The sequence below is a fragment of the Tachyglossus aculeatus genome, chromosome 2 (assembly GCF_015852505.1).
Source record: "Tachyglossus aculeatus isolate mTacAcu1 chromosome 2, mTacAcu1.pri, whole genome shotgun sequence".
Taxonomy (NCBI): Eukaryota; Metazoa; Chordata; class Mammalia; order Monotremata; family Tachyglossidae; genus Tachyglossus; species Tachyglossus aculeatus.
In genome coordinates, this window is record NC_052067.1 from 176049944 (window position 1) to 176072648 (window position 22705).

Sequence of the window (22705 nt, forward strand, 5' to 3'; positions counted from 1 at the left end):
TCAGACTGCTGAGCTGGATAGGAAATGGAGAGGACTCTTTCCATTCCTCTTTCCTCCTGCCCTTTCCTCAACCCGACCCACTCACTTAACCATGATCTTGTCTATCTCACTGCCAACCTCTTGCCCACAACCTGCCTCTGTCCTGAAACACCCTCCCTCTTCATATGCAATAGATATGCAACTCAGCCCACCCTCAAAGGCTTACTGAAGGCACATCTCCTTCAAAATGCCTTCCCTGAATAGGCCCTCATTTCCTTTTCTCCCATTCCCTTTTGCATCACTCTAATTTGCTCCCTTTATTCACCTCCACCCCCCAGCCCCTAAGAAATTACGTACATATCTGTAATTTATTTATATTGATGTCTGTCTCCTCTTCTAGACTGTAAGCCCCTTGTGGACAGGCAGTGTGTCTGTCATATTATTATACCGTGCTCTCCCAAGCACTTAGTACACAGAGTAAGCACTCAATAAATACAATTGATTGACTGATTGATTGGACCACCCACTTTTCTTGGTAACATTTTCCAACCCTGGTTTCACTGACAATGTCCTCTCCTTGTTCTCCTTCTATCTCTCTGGCTGCTCATTCTCAGTCTCTTTCACGGGCTTCTCCTCTTCCTCCCTGTGGAAGTCCCTTAGTACTCAGTTCTGGGTCCCTTTCTATTCTCCAGCTACACCCACTCCCTCGGAGAATTCGCTGGCTTCCAAGTTTTCTACTGCCATCTCTATGTGAATGATTCCCAAATATACATCTCCAGCCCTGAACTCTCCTCTGCAGTTTCATGCAGTTTAGAGAAGCAGTGTGGCTCAATGGAAAGAGCCCGGGCTTTGGAGTCGGAGGTCATGGGTTCAAATCCCGGCTCCACCAATTGTCAGCTGTGTGACTTTGGGCAAGTCACTTAACTTCTCTGTGCCTCAGTTACCTCATCTGTAAAATGGGGATTAAGACTGTGAGCCCCCCTGGGGACAATCTGATCACCTTGTATACCCCAGTGCTTAGAACAGTGCTTTGCACATAGTAAGCACTTAACAAATACCATCATTATCATCATCATATTTCCCCCTGCCTTCAGGACATCTGTACTTCACTAACACCTGCAATTTAACATGTCCCAAACAGAACTCTTCTTCCCACCTGAACCCTGTCATTCTCCTGACTTTCCCATCACTGAAGACAGAACCAACATCCTCCTGTCTCAGTAACCGATAACGTTGGTATCTTTGACTTATCTCTCCCTTTCAACCCACATAGTCAATCAGTTACCAAATCCTGCTGGATCTACCTTCACAACATCACTAAAACCCATCCTTTCCTGTCCATCCAAACTGCTACCATGTTAAACCAAGGATTTATTCTATTCCACCTTGACTATTGCATCAGCTTCCTTGCTGACCTTGCCTCTTGCACTCCCCTCTCTGCTGCCTGGATCATTTTCCTACAGAAAGGTTAGGTTCATGCTTCCCCACTACTCAAGAACCTCCACTGGGGTTGCCTACCCGCCTCCACATCAAACAGAAATTCCTTACCATTGGCTTTGAAGCGTTTGATCACCTTGCTCTGTCCTATCATCAGTCATCATCATCAATCGTATTTATTGAGCACTTACTGTGTGCAGAGCACTGTACTAAGCGCTTGGGAAGTACAAGTTGGCAACATATAGAGACAGTCCCTACCCAACAGTGGGCTCACAGTACTTACCTCACTAATCTCCTACTACGAGCTCATTCACTTTGCTCCTTCAACACAAACATACTCTCTGTACCTCAATCTTGTCTGTCTCATTGCAGAGCTCTTGCCCATGGCCAGTGTCTGGCCTGGAACTCCCTCCCTCTTCTTATCCAACAGTTCACCACTCTCCCTACCTTCACAACCTTGTGAAAATGATATCTCCTCCACGAGGTCATCACTAAGCCCTAATTTGCCCAACTCCATCTCCCTTCTGTATCGCCCTTGCACTTGGATTTGTTCTCTTTATTCACCCCATGCCCAGCCCCACAGCAGTTATGAACATACCCATAATTTAATGTCTGGTTTCTCCTCTGGACTGCAAGTTCTCTGTGGCAAGGGGACATGTCATCCAACTTTGTTATATTGTACTATCCCAAGCACTTAGAACAGTGTTGACCACACAGAAAGGGCTCAGTGCATGCAATTGGTTGATTGATTGGGAAATGAGGCTGATGGGGTCTGGGGTCCATGACGCTGGGCACCGGGGGTTTTTCCCAGGAAGCAGCAGGAAATGCATGAAATAGCAGTAGTACTGCTGTAGTACAGTACAGTAGAACAGTACAGTACAGTACAGTACAGTATAGTACATTACAGTAGCAGTAGTATAGCAATACTGATAAGAATCTTGCCTCTCTGGCCTCCTACAGTTTGGGCAACTGTAAGCTCACAGATGCATGCTGTGAGAGGCTCTCCTCCGCTCTGGGCAGGAACCGGACGCTGATACACCTGGACCTGCAGTGTAACTTCCTGACTGAATCGGGGGTACAGCTGCTCCATGGCAACCTGAGGAACCTTTCCTGCACCCTGACGATCTGAGGTAAGAGCCCCACCCCCTCATCTAGCCAGGAGAGAGATCCCCAGAGTGTGTCGATGTGGGGGGGGGGGGGGCGGGGGGGCAGAGGGTTGGAGGAATGGGGTCTGTATGCTCATTATGGACAGGGAATGAGACTGTTTATTGTTATATTGTACTCTCCCCAGCACTTAATACAGTGCTCTGCACACAGTAAGCTCTTAATAAATAGGATTGACTGAATTGAATAAATAAGGCAATGAGGGGCAGCAGCAGCAGCAGCAGGGTCTAGGGCTCAACCTGCCCTGAGTTCTGGTTTCCCAAAGGGAACCTGCCCAGGGGTGGAGACAGCCTGGCCCGGGAGCAGGAAACAGACTAGGATGGAAAGAGAAACAGCTTGGCCTAATGGAAAGAGCACTGTGAGTCAGAAGGCTTGCAATCCTGGCCCTGGCACTTGTCTGCTGCGAGACTGTGGAGAAGTCACTTCACTTCTCTTTGTCTCATTTACCTCTTCTGGAAAATGGATAAAATGTCTCTTCTCCCTCCCTCTCAGATTATGAGTCCCAGGTTGGACAAGGACTATGTTTGACCTATAATCTTTTATCTATCCCAGTACTTACTATGGTGCTTGGCACACAGTAATGGCTTACATTCCACTATTATTTATTATTATTAGAGAGGACCTGATAGGCTACCTTACTGTCTGGCCAAGGGTAAAGTTGAAAAGACAGCCCTGTCCAGTGGGCACAGGAACCGCCACATGCAAGCTTGAAGACCTGCGTCCCCCTCTTCCCCTCTGTGTCCCCTGGGTGTCTCTGGGAGTAGAAGGAGATCTCAAGCAGAAGCAGCATGGCATAGTGGATAGAGCATGGGAGTCAGAGAACCTAGGTTCTAATCCCAGCTCCACCACTTGTCTGCCATGTGACTTTGGGCAAGTCATTTCACTTCTCTGTGCCTCAGTTGTCTCATCTGTAAAATGAGGATTTGAGACTGTGAGCCCCAAGTGGAACAGAGATCGTGTCCAACCTTATTTGTTTATATCCACCCCAGAGCTTAGTACAGTGCCTGACACTAATAAGTGCTTAACAAATACCACACTCATCATCATCACCGCAAGTTGGGGGCAGGGAAGCCAAGAACCAGGTGTGACCATATCCCCAGATGCTCCTTTGTGTTTCCCCAGGCTGAATCCAGGGTCTTTTTTATTTATGGTATTTGTTAAGCACTTACTATGTGCCAGGCACTGTTCTAAGCACTGGGGTAGATATAAGCTAATCAGGTTGGACATAGTCCATGTCCCACATGGGACTCACAGTTTTAATCCCTATTTTACAGTTGAGGTAACTGAAGTGCAGAGAAGTTAAGTGACTTGCCTAAGGTCACACAGCAGACAAGTGGAAGAGCCAGGATTAGAACTCAGATCCTCTGACTTCCAGACCCAGGCTCTTTCCACTAGGCAATGCTACTTCAGGGTTCAGGCTGTGATGTGGATGGGTGCCAGGGATGACTCCAAGGGTGCAGGCTTCTGGGACAGAGAAGATGCAGAGATGGGAAAGTTAGGAGGAGGAAAGATAAAAAACTTGGTTTTAGGCATTTTCAATTTGAGATGTTAGTGGGACATCCAGATTTACTCCTCCCCCCACAACCTTTCATTCCTGTAGAGAACCCCACTATCCACCCATTTCACCAGCCCGAACCTTACCATTATTCTTGATTCATCTCACTTCTTTATGCTGCATGTTCAGTGTGTCATGAAATCCATCCAGTTCTTCCTTCACAGCATCTACAAAATCCACCTCTTCTTTTCCATCTAAACTTCTACCTTGCTGGTCCAAACATTTGTAATATCCTGCCTCAAGCACGACATTAGCCTCCTCGCTGACCTCTAACCCATACTTCACTCTGCTACCCAGATCATCTTTCTAAAATTTTGTTCAGTACACATCTCCCCATTCCATAATAATCTCCATAGTCGATTGATTGATGACCGCCCATCCATCTCCACATCAAGCAGAAACTCCTGACCATCAACTTTAAGGCCTTCAATTGGCTCCTGCCACTCCTACCTGCCCTCACTCCTATCCCATTGCAATCCAGCCTGCATACTTTGTTTCTCTAACAACAACATACTCACTGTACCTTGATCTTGTGTCTCTCGCAGTTGATCCCTTCCCTGCTGTTACCAGTAGTCCAGAAGGCCACTGGGCCCATGATGTACCAGCTGCAGAATAATTACAGCAAGACACCTGAGCCCGCATCACTCCAGGATGGACAATCTGGTCAATCTCTGCAACTGCCCAAGGAGGAGGTTCACACATACTCTCATCAGAATAAAGACCTCTTCAGGAAAATGTTCCCGCACACCGTCAACAAAAGACAGAGGAATCAGTCCTATAGACATCATCAGGAGAGGAATTTCCTTTGACATTCCTGGAGGAATTTTCTTTGAGAAGAGATCAATCAATCAATTGAATTTATTGAGTGCTTACTGCGTGCACAGCACTGTACTCTTTGGGAGAGTACAATATAACAAACAGACATGTTCCCTGTCCATTACCTAACAGTCTAGGGGGGAGGCAGACACTAATAAAAATAAATAAATTACGGGTATGTACAGAAGTGCTATGGAGCTGAGGTGAGTGAATAAAGGGAGCAAATAGAGGTGACATAGAAGAGAGTGGGAGAAAAGGAAATAAGGATTTAGCCACGGAAGGCCTCTTGGAAATGTGCTTCCAATAAGGCTTTTAAAGTGGAGAGTAACTTTCAGTGGGATACTAAGAAAGAAGGTTAGCATTAGAGGAGTAAAGTGTATGAGCTGGGTTGTAGTGAGAGAGTAGGGAGGTGAGGTATGAGGGAGAAAGGTAGTTAAGTTCTTTAAAGCCAATGGTAAGGCATTTCTGTTGGTTGTGGAGGTGAATGGGAAACCACTGGAGGTTCCTGAAGAGTGGGGAAACATGGTCTGGACATTTTTGAAGAAAAATGATCTGGGCTGCAGAGTGAAGTATGGATTGGAGTGGGGAGAGACAGGAGTCTGGCAGGTCAGCAAGAAGGCTGATATGGTAATCGAGGTAGGATAGGATAAGTGCTTGAATTAACATGGCAGCAGTTTGGATGGAGAGGAAGGATGGGTTTCAGCAAGGTCATAAAGGTTAAATGGATTGCATACTATCAGCAAAAGAAACAAGGAAGGTGCTCGGCAAGCAGGACTCTTTTATGGACTGGAACTAAGCGGAGGAGCTTGGGAAGTATTTGGATTTCTTTGGCTGGAAAGTTGTGCTGGGGTGGTGTCCACTGGCACATGAGGCCAGTGAGTCACTGTAAATAAAGGGGACCTGTGGAAAGTCGTGATCCTGATAATAATAATAATAATAATAATAATAATAATAATAATAATAATAATGGCATTTATTAAGCGCTTACTATGTTCAAAGCACTGTTCTAAGCACTGGGGAGTTTACAAGGTGATCACGTTATCCCACGGGGGGCTCACAGTCTTAATCCCCATTTTTACAGATGAGGGAACTGAGGCCCAGAGAAGTGAAGTGACTTGCCCAAAGTCACACAGCTGACAAGTGGCAGAGCTGGGATTTGAACCCGTGACCTCTGACTCCAAAGCCTGTGCTTTTTCTACTAGGCCAGGCTGCTGAAGACTGGGAGCACTATGTGGGACAGGGGTATTCACCCCAACACTTAGTAGAGCACCTGGCACATAGTGCTTAACAAATTCCATAATTATTATTATTACTAACTCAATTATACGCTCCCAAGCGAGTTGCTCTGTGTGCTGTGTGCCCAGTAAGCGCTCGATAAATACCATCGATTATCACCCCCACCCTTACTAGCCCAGTCCGGTGGGCACTGCCCATTTTCATTCTTGTGCCCTGTGCTCCCATTAACAATCCCTGGTGGCCTGCTCTGGTGGGGCCACTGGTCATCAATAATGGGGCTATTTGCATTTCAGCCCTGCACAGTCACTTCCTCTAGGAACAGCCTGTGCTGCCCTGCCCCTCTCCCATCAGCTCCCTCACAGCATGGGGATTTGGGGGTCAAGGGAAGGGGAAGAAGGGCAGGAGAAGGGATGATCCCCCCACCCTCACCTCTCTCCCTTCAGGACTAGGGGTTCTCTTCCTTCCCCAGCTTATGAGGGCAAAGCAGTGTCTTCTGATCCGGGTGGACCTCTCTGGAGTCCAGGCTGCAGGCTGTGCTTCAAGGTAGCATTTATGGGGAGAACTAAATCATCTTTTCCCTCCCTCCTGCCTCCCCCCTTTTCCCCCAGTTCCTTTTCCCCTCTGTTTTGTCTTCTCACTTAGATCTGTGACCTTTGAACATTTGATGTTCACCCCACCCTCAACCCCACATCACTTATGTATCTATTACTTATATCATAAATGATTGAATTATAAATTGATGCCTGTCTCTTCCTCTAGACTGTGGCTTCATTGTGGGCAGGGAATATGTTTACCACCTCTATTGTATTGTACTCTCCCAGGTGTTTACTACAGTGCTCTGCATGCAGTAAGCACTCAATAAATATCATTAATGTTATTTATAACTCAACAGTATAAAATCTATCCTCAGTATATTCACTTGTATATTCACATATTTATTGCTTCTTTTCAGATTTCACCGACACTTGTTCTACGACCTACATTTTCCTTGTTATTTCTCCTGCTCCCATGATTTGTATATAATTGCAGCTGTCTGCCTACCCCATTAGCCTGTGAAAGCACATATGAACTTTTTTCTAATGGTATTTGTTGAGCACTTTCTATGTGCCAGGCACTGTACAAGGCACTGAGGTAGATACAAGCTAATCAGGTTGGACACAGTCCATGTTCCATATGGGGCTCACAGTCTTAATCTCTATTTTACAGATGCCATCACTGAGGTCACAGAGGAGTTAAGTGATTTGCCCAAGGTTACACAGCAGGCATGTGGTGGAGCCAGGATTGGAACCCAGGTCCTCAGACTCCCAGGCCCAGGCTCTATCCTCTAGGCAACACTGACTCTCTATATCCTCCAACCAATTCCAGTGCCACATCCACAGCTGCCCCCAGCCTGAGAGGGGGCCTCAGACTCACAAGAGGATTCTGTGGCCTAAGCAGGTCCAGCGCCTAGTTTCCAGGTCTCAGCACAACAAAGAAATGTAGGTTTCTTGATCTCTCCAGGTCACCATTCCTGGGGCTACTAATCATGGGGCCACCAACCATGGGACTGCCAGCCACAGGGGTTGCCGAACACCGGCCATGAGGACTCTCACCATGGAACCACTAACCATGGGACTACTATCCAGGGGACCCCCTCACAGCCAGCCTTGGGTCCACCAACTGGCCATAAGGGCCTCCCAGCCGCTGGGCTATGGTGTTCTGAGTCTGGTTCCAGGGTCTGAACTCTCAACCCAGCCCAAGCTGGACACTTGCTTCCAGAAATGGGAGAGGGGCCGGTTCACAGCAATCACAGCAGCAGCAGTCATTATTGGTGGCAATTCCTTGGGAAACTTTATTAGAACTTGGGGTGAAACACAAACATAATAAGTTAATCAGGAGGGTCAGTGCAAGCAGGGTGGGTGGGGACATGAGGAGGGCAAGCACTCCACAGATACTGCTCTCTCATTCATTCATTCAATTGTATTTATCGAGCACTTACTGTGTGCAGAGCACTGTACTAAGCACTTGGGAAGTACACGTCGGCATCATATAGAGACGGTCCCTACCCAACAATGGGTAATGGTCACCAATGATCTCCTTCTTGCCAAATCAAATGACCTCTAATCCATCCTAATCCTCCTAAACCTCTCAGCTGCCTTCGACACTGCTGACCATCCCCTTCTCCTGGAAACATTATCCAACCTCAGTTTCACTGACACTGTCCTCTGCTGATTCTCTTCCTATCTCTCTGACTGCTCATTCCCAGTCTCTTTAACAGGCTCCACATCATTCATTCACTCATTCATTCATTTATTTAATCGTATTTATTCAGTGCCTACTTTATGCAGAGCACTGTACTAAGCGCTTGGAAAGTACAATTCGGCAACAGAGACAATCCCTACCCAACAACAGGCACACAGTCTAGAACAGGGGAGACAGACAAAATTAAATGTCTGCCTCCCATGTGGAGGTGCCTCAAGGTACAGTTCTGGATCCCCTTCTGCTCAACTACACCCACTCCCTTGGAGAACTCATTTGCTTCCAAGGCTTCAGCTGCCATTTCTATGTGGATGATTCAACAGTCTACATCTCCAGCCCTGATCTCTCTCCTCTGCAGGCTCACATTTCCTCCTGCCTTCGGGACATCTCTATTTGGATGTCCCACCAATACCTCAAATTTAACATGTCCAAAACTCCTTATCTTCCCACACAAACCCTGACCTCCCCCTGACTTTCCCATCACTATAGAAAGCACCACCATCCTCCCTGTCTCACAAGCTCATTACCTTGGTGTTATTCTCAACCTATTGCTCTCATTCAACCCAGATATTCAGTCTGTCACCAAGTCCTGTAGGTTCAACCTTCACATCTCTAAAATCCACCTTTTCCTCTCATCCAAACTGCTACCATGGTAATCTAAGCACTTATCCTATCCTATCAGCCTCCTTGCTGAATGATAGGAAACCATTAAGTCTATATTTCCCCATTCTTCAAGAACCTCCAGTGGTTGCCCATCCACCTCTGCATCAAAGAGAAACTCCATATCATCAGCTTTCAAGTTCCCAATCACCTTGCCCCTCCAACCCTGCCTCTTTGACTTTCTACTACAACCCACCCTGCACACTTCTCTCTTAATCTCAACTTACTCACTCTACTTGTCTTGTCTATCTTGCCACTGACTGCTGACTGCTCATTCACATCCTACCTCTGGCCTGGAACATTTTCCCTCTTCATAGCCATTAGACAATTACTCTCTCCACCTTCAAAGCCTTATCTTCTCCAAGAGGCCTTTCCCAACTAAGCCTTCATTTCTTCTTCTTCCATTCCCTTCTGCATTGCCTTTGCACTTGATTTACACCATTTATTCACTCCTCCCTCAGTCCCGCAGCATTTATGTACATAATCCACAATTTATTTATAGTAATGTGTCTCCCCCTCTATACTATAAGCTTTTTGTGGGCAGGGAATGCATTTACTATCTCTGTTAAATTATACTCTCCCAAGCACTTAGTACAGTGCTCTGCATCCAGTAAGCACTCAATAAGTATGATTGATAGACTGGTATATAAATGGTAGCAAGAGGTAGAAAGGGGAAGAGGATGGATGGAGCAAGGAGGATAGTCCGCTCTATTCATGGCACTGGGTAGGACAGGCCAAAGGCAGAGAGAACAGTCCCCCACTGCTTACAGTCATTACAGCAAGGGAGAGGGTCTAAGAAGCTTTGGGGCATGGATTTGTCCGAATGTTTCTTTCCTGGGAAGTGGAAGTCCACCTCACAGATGGACCTACAGCCCCATTCCTTGATGTGCAGGTCAGAATTGCCCCCAAGTAGCCATGGAGCATCACCTGGTAATCAAGACCAGGCCAGCAGGGCAGGGAGGGGGCTGAGGTCCATGGGATAGGGAGGAAGCTGAGGCCCACCGGGCAGGGAGGCGGCTGGGCCTAAGGGGCAAGGAGGGGGCCAAGCCTGCAACTCCCTGCCCTTGTGGACGGCAGGGACTGAGCCCCTCCTTGTCAAGGACCACCCAGGGGGCAGTCCTACCTACCATGGCAGGGCCTGAATGGGTTGATTGAAAGATGAAGTCTCGGAAGGAAAGTTCAGCAGTCGAGGAGGGTGGGTTTGATGAGGTAGAAACACAAAAACTTCAGCCAAGGTAGAGCCTCCAAGGGGGCCGCCAGTGGGAAAGGCCGGAGCTGAGCCTCATCCACTCCTTAGCTCAGGTCCAACCCCATGGCCAGGTGTGTTCCAGGCTCGGGCTCAGGCCAGTGACGGAACCAATGATGGGGCTGGTGATGGAGGGGTGGCGGGATAATGTGACTTGCCCAGGCAGGAGCAGTGGGCTGGCTGGGGGTGGCGGGGAAAGAAACCAGGCACCCTGGGTCCCGACGCTTAGGCTGGGGATTAGATGGGGTTGGCCGCAGGCTGCTTTGCTGGGTCTCGATACCCGCTGGTCAACCCCATCCCTGAGGCCCAGATGGTCAGCCTCGTCCCTGAAGTCTGGACAGTCAGCCCTGTCCCTGCAGGCGTTCGCTAAGCCCCACCCCTGCAGCCATAAATCCCACGCCGTCCCTCAGGTGTACGCGGCCTTGCTGCACACCCAAGGCCTCGTCAGCAGGCAGCCGGATGCCAGCAGGCGGGTCGGCTCCACAAAGACGCATTCGCCGTGGCCACCTATGGAGAACCTGCGGGCAGAGAAAGGCCCTGCTGGACCGCACAGCCTCCCCTCAGCCTCTCCAAAGCCTCTACCCAGCCTCCCTGAAGTCTCCATCTAGCCTCTCTGCAACCTGCCGCAGCCTTTGGCATGTTGCCAACTTGTACTTCCCAAGCGCTTAGTACAGTGCTCTGCACGCAGCAAGCGCTCATTAAATACGATTGATTGATTGATTTACTCAGCCACCCCATAGTCTCTCTGCAGCCTGCACCCAGCTTCTACGCAGCCTTCCTATAGCCTCCATCCAGCCTCTCCACAGTCTTCTCTAACCCTAGGGGAAGCAGTGTGGCTCAGTGGAAAGAGCACGGGCTTTGGAGTCAGAAGTCATGGGTTCAACTCCCGATCCACCAACTGTCGGTTGTGTGACTTGGGGCAAGTCACTTAACTTCTCTGCGCCTCAGTTACCTCATCTGTAAAAATGGGGATTAAGACTATGAGCCTCCCGTGGGACAACCTGATCACCTTGTAACCTCCCCAGCACTTAGAACAGTGCATTGCACATAGTAAGTGCTTAATAAATGCCATCATTATTATTATTCTCCACCCAGCTTCCCTGCCATGTTATAGGAGGGCCCACAACATAACAGGGAGCCAGGGCTTGACAGGTAGTGGGGTTCAGGGCACTGACTCTGGGCCAAGCACTGGGTCAAGCACTTGACCCAGTGCTTGTGGGCAGTGTAGGTAGTGAGGGAGGAGAAGCAGGAGGAGGAAGGTAAGGACAAGGAAAAGGATGAGGACAAGGGAGGGTTTGGAGAAACTCCACTTCTTCTCCACTCCTTCCCATCTATTCTCCACCACCACCACTGCCTCCTCACCCAGCACCCCTAACTTTGCTACTGGGGGAAAACCAGGACAGTGGAATGTGGGGAGACCAATGTGGAATAGTGGATAGAACATGGGCCTGGAAGTCAGAAGATCCCGGGATATAATCCCAGGCTCCGCCACTTGTCTGCTGTGTGACCGTGGGCAAGTCATTTCACTGCTCTGTGTCTCAGTTCCCTCATCTGTAAAATGGGGATTGAGACTGTGAGCCTCATGTGGGACAAGGACTCTGTCCAACTTGATTACCTTATATCTACCTCAACACTTAGTACAGTGCCTGGCACAGAGTAGCACTAAACAAATACAACAATTATTATTATTATTCCTGAGGGAAACTGGAGCCATGGGGGAAACTGTGAGGATTGAGGATATAGGAAACAGGGTCAGCAGGGGGTGGGGAGACCAAGAGGGTTGGGGGTGGGAAACTGGGGCAGCAGGGGGTGGGGGGACCAAGAGGGTTGGGGGTGGGAAACTGGGGCAGCAGGGGGTGGGGAGACAGGGAGGGTGGTGGCCAGCTCTGGATCACAGAGAGGGTTAGGCTAAATGCCTGGGGGAGCCGGGGTGGGCAGGGAACGTGGCAGGGCAGGGTTGGGTGGGGGTGGGTCAGCAAACCCTCCTCCTGGTGATGCTGGTTAGAAAGCCAAGAATCGTACTGTGGTGGCTCCTCCCCCACAGAAGCAGAAAATCAGCCTTGCCCCTTCCCCAGGGACCAGCAGGTGCCCTGGGGCAGCGGGTCCCAGCACTGCCTTGGGGAACTGTGTTCTGCCCTGCATCCTTTTGTTTCTCCCTCAGGGTCTCCTCAGGCTCCCTAGGAGCTGAACATGTTCTGCCCCACTCCCTTCTGGGCCTAACTGAGGGCCTCCCCAGACTCCCTTGGAGCTGAGTGTTCTGCCCCACATTCTAGGTTCCCTCAGAGTTGAACCTCTCCAGTGATCTGGGGCCTCCCTCCCCCAGAGCTTGACTGGAAATTTTCCCAGTTTATAGCACAGTTCCTCACCCGCAGGAGGTGCTCAGCCCTTATCACTGCAGCTGCTGCTACCACTGCCATCTGATCTCTGGCCCCATCCAAGCTGCCCTCCCTTCACCTCCCTTCCCCATGCAGCAGCAGCAGAAGGAGGAGGAGAAGGTAAGGGTCGGGGGAGGAGGACGGACTGCCTCAGCCAAGTGCCCGCCAGGGGCCCCAGACTGCCCGAGCACTTGGCACTGTACCCAGGGACCTGGGGAGTGAAGCTGGGACTGTTGAGAAGGAAGGGGGAGAGTAGAAATGCTCTTACGCGTCGGGGTCGAAGGGGGCCCCGTTCACCCAGTGAAACTCATCCCCAACTCGCCGCAGACCGATCCAGGGCTCCCTCCTGGTGAACTTGAACAGGAAGTCCTGCCGGGGAAAAAAGGCCCACTTCCAGATCAGACCCCCCACCCTCCCAGCCCCTCTGGCCACTGCCGTTAAAGGCCATCCATCCACCTCCATCCTTCTGCCAGAGCAGGGGGATGCTGCCCCTTCTGGGGGTGGTGGGCACAAGAAGTTCATTCATTCATTCATTCATTCATTCATTCATTCATTCAATCGTATTTATTGAGCGCTTACTGTGTGCAGAGCACTTTACTAAGCACTTGGGAAGTACAAGTTGGCAACATATAGAGACGGCCCCTACCCAACAGTGGGCTCACAGTCTAGAAGGGGGAGACAGAGAACAAAACATATTAACAAAATAAAATAAATAGAATAAATATGTACAAATAAAATAAATAGAGTAATAAATACATACAAACATATATACATATATGCAGGTGCTGTGGAGAGGAGAAGAAGGTAAGGCAGGGGGGATGGAGAGGGGGTGGAGGGGGAGAGTTGGTGAGCGTGGGGCTAGGCAGGGGTGCCAGGGGGTGCTGGCAGGTGGTCCACCAACTCCCCTTGCCCATGACCCCCTACCTCTCTATGCCTCCCATACCCTCACATCCATGACTGCCGACCTCCTTGGGCCCACTGGCCTCTGCCATCCCAGCACCTACCAGCTCCTTCTGGCTCTCGACCACGGCCAGGGCAGCCTCGCGTGTGTGGCAGTACTGGCGGCCTGTGTTCCAGTCCCTTGAGTCATCCGAGAAGAAGTAGCATTTCCGTCCATAGAGCAGCCAATCCTCAGGGCATGGGGCCTGGCAATTGATGCAGCCCTTGGATGCTGTAAAGGGAGAATGTGGGTCGGGTCTGGCCAGAGGCCCAGCATCCTGAAGGCCAGGTAGTAAGGTCCGGCCCAGAGTTACCTCAGCCTCCCTGGTTGCTCCAGCCTTCCCACCTGTCCCTGCCCAGTGCTGCCCCAGCCCCCATCTTTCTATGTAGAGAGAAGCCAGTCAGGGTGACCTGTCCTCCTGCCGGGGTCAGGGCTGAACCAGATTTTTCCAGGAAGGGTCCCCAGAGAAGCAGTGGAAGAGTCAGGACTCAGGCCAGCTCTCACCATCTTGTCCTGCTCTGCACCCAGATTATGTTCCCCCAGGGGGATGTTCCCCGGTCACGTCCCCCAGGGTGGTACCCCAGGGACACATCCCCCAGGTGGTGCCCCCAGGTCATATCCTCAAGGATGAGGCTCCTAGGCCATGTCCCTCATTCACTCATTCATTCATTCAATCGTATTTATTGAGCGCTTACTGTGTGCAGAGCACTGTACTAAGCGCTTGGGAAGTACAAGTTGGCAACATATAGAGACGGTCCCTACCCAACAGTGGGCTCACAGTCTAGAAGGGGGAGACAGACAACAAGACAAAACATATTAACAAAATAAAATAAATAGAATAAATATGTACAAATAAAATAAATAAATAAATAGAGTAATAAATACATACAAACATATATACATATGTACATATACACAGGTGGTGTGGGGAGGGGAAGGAGGTAAGGCGGGGGGATGGGGAGGGGGAGGAGGGGGAGAGGAAAGAGGGGGCTCAGTCTGGGAAGGCCTCCTGTGGGATACCCTCAAGATGGTATCCCCAGGACAGCTCCTCCAGGTGGTACCCCAAAGCCATGTACCCCAAGGATGATCCCCCACTTCTAGACTGTGAGCCCACTGTTGGGTAGGGATCATCTCTATATGTTGTCAACTTGTACTTCCCAAGTGCTTAGTACAGTGCTCTGCACACAGTAAGTGCTCAATAAATATGATTAAATGAATGAATGAATGATAGTACCCCAGGCCATGGTCCCCTGGGGTGATGCCCCCAAAGGGAAGAGCCCACAAGACAGTACCCCCAGGTCATTGTCCCTAAGGGTGATGCCCCATGGGCAGGGAGGGTACTGTGCCCTCGGATGGCAGCACCCATCCTCACTCACCCAAGATGCTCATCACCACCAGAATAGCAAAGAGCAGAACAGATATGGCTCCCAGCAGGAGTCGGGTTGTCGTGTCTGGGAAGGAAGAAAGAAAGGGGATCAGTTCCTGACCCGGGGGGTCCCCAAGAACCGGACAGCTGGGGCAGGACTTCAGCCCCTGACCCCAGGGGTCCCTAAGGGCTGGATGACAGAGGCAGGGGTTCAGTTCCTGACCATAGGGGTCCCTGAGGACTGACTGGCATCATCAATCATATTTATTGAGCACTTACTATGTGCAGAGCACTGTACTAAGCGCTTGGGAAGTACAAATTGGCAACATATAGAGACAGTTCCTACCCTGGCAGGGGCAAGACCGTGGGGAGGGTCCCTGAGGACTGGACGGCAGGAGGAGGGCTTCAGCTCTTGATCCTAGTAGTGGCAGTAGGAGCACAAGGGCTGGCTTGGGCAGCATTCAGAGCATGATGGATGGTGGGGGCAGTGCTCAGAGCATGGGAGATGGAGGGGGCAGCCTTTGCGGCATGGTGGCTGGTGGGGGTAGCGCTCAGAGATGGGGAATGGTAGGGGTGGTGCTTGGAGCATGGGGAGCAGCAGGGATGGTGCTCAGGGCATGGAGGACGGAGGGGCAGGACTCAGAGCGTAGGGGTTGGTAGAGGCAGCTCTCAGAACGATGAGGGGAAACCAGAGAGGACAGGTTCCCTAGGCAGGAGATTCAGGAGCCAGAGTGATTGTTCAAGCTGGAGGAGAGAAGACATTCATTGACATCCCTGAGGGTTGAGGCAGTGGTTAAAATAGACATCGATGGCTCTACGAACAGGGAGCCAACCCAGGGAGACAGGGTCCCTGAGCCCAAGGAATGGTCATTTTATAGAGGATGAAGGGGCTGCTGGTCTCTAGCTGGCCAGGTTTCTGGCTGGCCAGGTCAAAGTCAGGACAAATATGTAGTAAGTACTGTACTGTTCCCCCAGAGGCCTTCAATCTTTGACCTGCATCAACTTTCCTAAGTCATCCTGCCCCATTTAGTCTCCATGCCCAAAACTGCCTTCCCTTGACAAGTAAATTAGCACCTTCACTACCACCATCTCCACTAAACTCAACTCAATCCCCTATCCCTTTGCCAATCCCATACCGCTCACCCAGAGACCTCGATCACCTCCACAGTCCCCTTCCTTCGCTCCTGTGCATGAGCTGCAGAGCGCTGCAGGGGAAATTCAGATAACAAGCCAGTCTCATCCAACTTAATTTAATCCTTGCCTGTTTTAACTCTACCAACTCCTCTGCCCAGCATCCTCCATTACTTCCTCTATCCTTACTGACTCCCATGCCCAGTGCCCTCACCAGTTTTTTTTTTAAATAATATTTGTTAAGAGCATACTATGTGCTGGACACTGTACTAAGCCCCGAGGTAGATACAAGCTAATGGGTTGGACACAATCCATGTCCCAAATGGGGTTCACAGTCTAAAGCCCTCTTTTTCTCAGGTAGCTCTTCCTTCTGCATTGTCTATGCACTTGGATCTATGGCCTTTGGACATTTGATATTTGCCTCACCCACAACCCCACAGCACTTATGAACATATTTTTAAATTATACATTATAAATTACTTACTTATTCATATTAATGTCTGTCTCCCCCTCTAGACTGTAAGGTCATTATGGGCAGGGAATGGGTCTGCTAATTCTGTTGCATTATACTCTACCAAGCACCTAGTGCAGTGCTCTACACACAGTAAGCACTCAGTAAATACCGTTGCTTGATTAATCCCCATTTTTACATATGAGGCAACTGAGTCATAGAGAAGTTAAGTGACTTGTCCAAGGTCACACAGCAGATAAATAGCGGAGCCAGGATTAGAACCCAGATCCTCTGACTTCCAGGCCCATACCCTTTCCATTAGGCAACACTGCTTCTCAGTTGTTTCAAACATTTAACTCCCCTCCTCAAACCCCCTGTCCCCCATCTCCCCCTGTCTTTTGCCTCTAATGACCTGGCCACATACTTTATTGAGAAAGTTGAAATGGTTAGGCTCTTAGGTGTCCCTAAAAGCTCCTCCCACCTCCAGTCCTTCTTTGACCCTCCCATCTTTCCCAGCAGTATCTGAAGAGGAGACTGCCTACCTTCTCTAAAAATCTACCCACTCCAACTGCACATCTGACCCCATCCTTTCACATCTCATCAAAACACTTGCCCCCTCCCTTCTTCCCTCCCTGATATCATCTTCAGCTGTTCTCTCTCCAATGGCTTCTTCTCCAACGTTTTCAAACATCCTCATGTCTTTCCTATCCTAAAAAAAAACCCTCCCTTGACCCCATGGCTCCCTTCAGTTATTTCCTCATCTCTGTACCATTTCTCTCTAAACTCTTTGAGTAAGTTGTTTACACCTGCTCTCTCCAGTTCCTCTCCTCCAATTCTCTCCTTTACCATGATCTCCAATCTGGCTTCAGCTCCCTATCCTCCCGAGAAACTGACCTCTCAGAGGTCACCAATGATCTCCTTGACAAATCCAACGGCCTCTACTCCATCCTACTCCTCCTCAACCTTCTACACTTGTCAACCACCCCCTTCTCCTGGAGACATTATTCAACCTTGGCTTTACTGACACTATCCTGTCCTGGTTCTCCTATCTCTCTGATGGTTCATTCTCAGTCTCTTTTATAGGCTCGTACTCTGCCTCCCATCCTCTAACTGTGGATGTCCTTCAGGTTTCAGTTCTGGGTCCCCTTCTATTTTCCATGTACACCCACTCCCTTGGAGAACTCATTCGCTCCCATGGCTTCAATTACCATCTCTATGTGGATGATTCCCAAGTTTGTATCTCCAGCCCTGATCTCTCTCCCTCTCTGCAGTCTCCTATTTTCTCCTGCCTTCAGGTCATTGCCACTTGTTATGTCCCACTGATATCTCAGAGTTAACGCAAAACAGTCCATCTCATCTTCCCACTCAAATCCTGTCCTCCTCCTGATTTTCCCATCACTATAGACAGCACCACCATCATCCCTGTGTCACCTTGGTGTTATCCTTGAATCATCTCTGTCATTAAGCCCACATATTCAATCTGTCAACAAATCCTACTGGGTCAACCTTCATAATAAGGGCAAAATTCACCCTTTTCTCTCCATCCAAACTGGTACCACATGAATCTAAGTACTTATCCTATTCCGCTTTCATTGTTGCATCAGTCTCTTTGCTGACATCCCTACCTGCTGTCTCTCCCCACTCCGTTCCATACTTTACTCTGCTGCCTGGATCACTTTTCTACAAAAACTTTATTATTAGTAGTAATATAAAGAATAATAACAATAAGATATTTGTTATATGCATGGGGCTCACAATCCAAGTGGGAGGGAACACAGATATTTAATCCCCATTTTATAGTTGAGGAAACTGGGGCACAGAGAAGTTAAGTGACTTGCCCAAGATCACAAAGCAAGCAATAGGCAGAGCCACATTTAAGAACCCAGGTCCTCTGACTCCTAGGCACATTCTTTTTCCACTAAGCCATGCATAATGCAGATAATAGTGATTTTGTGAGGTAGATGAGGCAGGGATCTAGAGGGTCCTGGGGAGGGGAGTTGACTCAATGATGGTCCTGGGGAGAGAGTTGGGGCTCAAAGGCTCCTGGAGAGGGACACCCACTCAGGGATGGTCCTGGGGAAAGTGGGGGAGAATGGGGGACCAGAGAGTCCTGGAGAGGGGATTCCACTCAGGGGTTGGTCCTGGGGTGAGGAACCCAGACGCTCCTGGGGAGGGAAGCCCACTCAGGGATTCATTCATTCATTCAGTCGTATTTATTGAGCGCTTACTGTGTGCAGAGCACTGTACTAAGCACTTGGGAAGTACAAGTCAGCAACATATAGAGACAGTCCCTACCCAACAACGGGCTTACAGTCTAGAAGGGGGAAACAGACAACAAAACAAAACATGTAGACAGGTGTCAAAATCGTTACTGAGGAGAGAGATCAGGGGCCCAGAGGGTCCTGAGGAGTGAAACCCACTCAGGGATGGCCCTAGGGAGGGTTTGGAGGAAGTGGGGGCCCAGAGGGTCCTGGGGAGGGAAGCCCACTCAGGGATAGTCCTGGGGAGGGAGGGAGGGGGAGACGGAGGAGCCCAGAGGGTCCTGGGGAGTGAAGCCCACTCAGGGATGGCCCTGGGTAGGGTGTGGAGGAAGTGGGGACCCAGGAGGTCCTGGGGAGGGGAGCCCATTCAGGGATGGTCCTGGGGAATGTCGGGGAGAGTGGAGTCCCAGAGGGTCGTGGGGAGGTGATTCCACTCAGGGATAGTCTTCGGGTGGGAAGCCCACTAAGGGATTGTCCTGGGGAGAGTGGGGAGCCCAGAGGGTCCTGGGGAGAGAGCAGGGACCCAGAGACTCCTGGGGAGGAAGCCCACTCAGGGACGGTCCTGGGGAGGGTGGGGAGGAAGTGGGGTCCCAGAGGGTCCTGGGGTGAATGGGGAGAGAGCAGGGGTCCAGAGGGTCCTGAGGAGGAAAGCTCACATAGGGAAAATAGAGAAGCAGCATGGCACGGCCGCCCGAGTCAGAAGGTCACGGTTTCTAATCTCACCTCTGCCACTTGTCTGCCGTGTGGCCTTGGGCAAGTTATTTCATTTCTCTGTGCCTCAGTTCCCTCATCTGCAAAATGGGGGACTGTGGTAGAGGGACTGGTCCATGGTACAGGGACTGTGTCCAACCCGATTTGCTTGTAACCACTCAAGCGCTTAGTACAGTGCCCGTACTCCTCCTCCTCCTCCCAATTATCATTAGTATCGTTAGGGTCCTGAGAAGGGTGGGTTGGGGGGGGGGGGTCCCAGAGGGTCCTGGGGGGAGTCTCGGGGGTAGAGTGTTCTGCGGAGCGGTGGTCAGCCCGGCTTGGGCCCCGCGCTGCCCCTCCGGCCTTGGCAGGGCGCGGTGAGGCCGGGCAGAGGGGAAGGGGCTGCGGCGCTGTATGCGTCCCCGCCTCCCGGCTCCCTGGGCACCGCAGTGACCCCGTCGGAGGAGGCGGCCCGCGCCGACCCCCGACCCCCACCCATCCAGCCCCGCGCCGCCCGCTCCGGATCGGGGAGTGGCTCAAGGTGACCCCAGCCGCCGCCGGACGGAACCCAGGAATCCGGGCCAGAAATGCGGGGCGCGGGGGCAGGAATCAGGGATTGGGGCAGGGGAGCGTGCGGGGGGGGGGGGGGGATGCAGGGTGGGTGGGGTGCCCCCTTACCCTCCAACGCCGCCTTCCAGCTGGTGCTGCCCTCGTAGCCGGAGCCGGACCTCCGGAGCAGCGGGTCCTGGGCCGGAGGGTCCCGGCCGGCCGGGCTACGGATGCTCACCTCCCCGGGAGACAGGGCTCCCGCGCCCGGCTGCGGGGGGCGGCTCCGCCCGGGGCCCGAGCCGCTGGCCTCCATCCGCGGGGACCCTCCCTCCACGGCCGCACTGAGCCCCTCGGATACACCGCGTCCCGCGGCCACACCGCGCCCCCCTGCCCCGCTACCGGCGCAGGGCGAGAGGCGATTCGTCCGGGCCCCGATCCCGCAGCGCTGCGGGACACATCTGGGCTCGGAGGCCGGGGGACGCCCGGGGAGGCCGGGGGAGGCCGGGGGAGGCCCGACCCTCCGTGCAGCCTCGGCCGGTCCTTCCCGGGGTCCCGGCGGGGTCGGAGGGATGAAGGGAGGGAGGGAGGGACGGAGGGATGGAGGGATGGAAGGATGGAGGAATGGAGGGAGGGCGGAATGGATGGAGGTCGGGGGTCCAGCTATCGCGCCCACTGCGGGCAAGTTTGCGCAGCTCTCCCCTGGGCGGGGCGACGCTGGGAGGGGGCGGGCCTCTGGAAGGAGTCAATCAATCAATCAATCAATCGTATTTATTGAGCGCTTACCGTGTGCAGTGCACTGGACTAAGCGCTTGGGAAGTCCATGTTGGCAACATATAGAGACGGTCCCTACCCATCAGTGGGCTCACAGTCTAAAAGGGGGAGAGGGAGAACAAAACCAAACATACTAACAAAATAAAATAAATAGAATAGATATGTACAAGTAAAACAAATAAATAAATAAATAAATAGAGTAATAAATATTGAGCGCTTACTGTGTGCAGAGCACTGTATTAAGCGCTTGGGAAGTACAAATCGGCAACATATAGAGATGGTCCCTACCCAACAACGGGCTAAACAGACAACAAAATAAAACAAGTAGACAGGCGTCAATACCATCAGAATAGATAAAATTATAGCTATATACATATCATTAATAAAATAGAGTAATAAATATGTCAAATACACACAAGTGCTGTGGGGAGGGGAAGGGGGGTAGGGCAGAGGGAGGAGGAGCAGAGGAAAAGATGAGGGTTCTGCATACCGAAGCAGCATGGCTTAGTGGATAGAGCACGGGCTTGGGAGTCACAAGGACCTGGGTCTTAATGCGGACTCTGCTTCTTGTATGCTGTGTGACCTTGGGCCAGGCACTTCACTTCTCTGGGCCTAAATTGCCTCAACTGTAAAATGGGGATTGAGAATGTGAGCCCCATGTGAGACAGGGACGGTGTCCAAACTGATTAAGTTGTATCTACCCCAGCGCTTAGAACAGTGCTTGGCACATAGTAACTGCTTAACAAGTACCATAATCATCATCGTTTTACCGAAGGTGACCCACACATAGGTGCTCTCAATGTTACATGTTTCCAGGATACGCCCCATCCCTCTCCATCTAAACTGCTAACAGGTTAATCCAGCACTCATCACTTCCCACCTCGACTACTACTGCATCAGCCTCCTCACTGACCTCCCTGTCTCTAGCCGCTCCTCTCTTGACTCCATTCTGCTCCCTGTATCATTTTCCTAAAATGTGGTTCTGCACACACTGCCCCACTCCTCAAAAAGCACCAATAGTTGCCCATTCTTTTCCACATCAAGCATATCAGTATAATAATAATAATGATATTTGTAAAGTGCTTAAGATATGACAAGCACTAAGTGCTGGGGTAGGTACAAAATAATCAGATTGGACACAGTCCCTGTCCTACATGGGGATCACATTCTAAATAGAAGGGAGAACCAATCTCCAAGTACCTCATTCTTGCCTGTCCCACCATGGACCCCTGTCCCACGTCCTCCCCCTGGCCTGGAATGCCCTCCCTCCACACATCCTCCAAGCTAGCTCTCTTCCTCCCTTCAAAGCCCTACTGAGAGCTCACCTCCTTCAAGAGGCCTTCCCAGACTGACCCCCCTTTTCCCTCTCCTCCTCCCCATCCCCTTGCCCTACCTCCTTCCCCTCCCCACAGCACCTGTATATGTTTGTACAGATTTATTACTCTATTTATTTTACTTGTACATATTTACTATTCTATTTATTTTGTTAATGATGTGCATTTAGCTTTAATTCTATTTGTTCTGACAACTTGACACCTGTCCACATGTTTTATTTTATTGTCTGTCTCCCCCTTCTAGACTGTGAGCCAGTTGTTGGGTAGGGACTGTCTCTATATGTTGCCAACTTGTACTTCCCAAGCGCTTAGTACAGTGCTATGTGCACAGTAAGCACTCAATAAATACGATTGAATGAATGAATGAATGAACTGACATTGAATCCCCATTTGATGGATGAGGAAACTGAAGCTCAGAGAAGTTAATAACAATAATAATAATATTAATAATGGTATTTGTTAAGTGATTAGTATGTGCCAGGCACTGTACTAAGCTCTGGGGTGGA

The 22705-nt window shown here is 50.6% G+C and overlaps 2 protein-coding genes across 7 annotated transcripts in view; one reads left to right on the forward strand and one right to left on the reverse strand.

Annotated features, from left to right (window-relative positions):
* The window catches only part of LOC119944472 (NACHT, LRR and PYD domains-containing protein 3-like), a 29750-nt gene extending 27205 nt beyond the window's left edge, over positions 1–2545 (forward strand). The window contains exon 10 of the mRNA XM_038765422.1: positions 2377–2545. Within this exon, the coding sequence (XP_038621350.1) occupies positions 2377–2545 (169 nt within the window). The remainder of the gene's footprint in view (positions 1–2376) is intronic.
* The window catches only part of CLEC2L (C-type lectin domain family 2 member L), a 37302-nt gene extending 16650 nt beyond the window's left edge, over positions 1–20652 (reverse strand). For 5 of the 6 annotated variants that reach the window (XR_005448449.1, XR_005448447.1, XR_005448448.1 and 2 more), the window contains exons 1-5: positions 20224–20652; positions 15023–15097; positions 13711–13877; positions 12975–13075; positions 10213–10849 (exon numbers count right to left, since the gene is read on the reverse strand). Coding sequence is in view for 1 of the 6 variants with exons in the window: in XM_038741216.1 (XP_038597144.1) it covers positions 10738–10849; positions 12975–13075; positions 13711–13877; positions 15023–15097; positions 20224–20407 (639 nt within the window). In the remaining 5 variants the exon portion in view is untranslated. Of the gene's footprint in view, positions 1–9651; positions 10850–12974; positions 13076–13710; positions 13878–15022; positions 15098–20223 lie in introns of those variants that run through there. The other variant, XM_038741216.1, reaches the window with a different exon arrangement.
* Positions 20653–22705: the final 2053 nt, after the last annotated feature.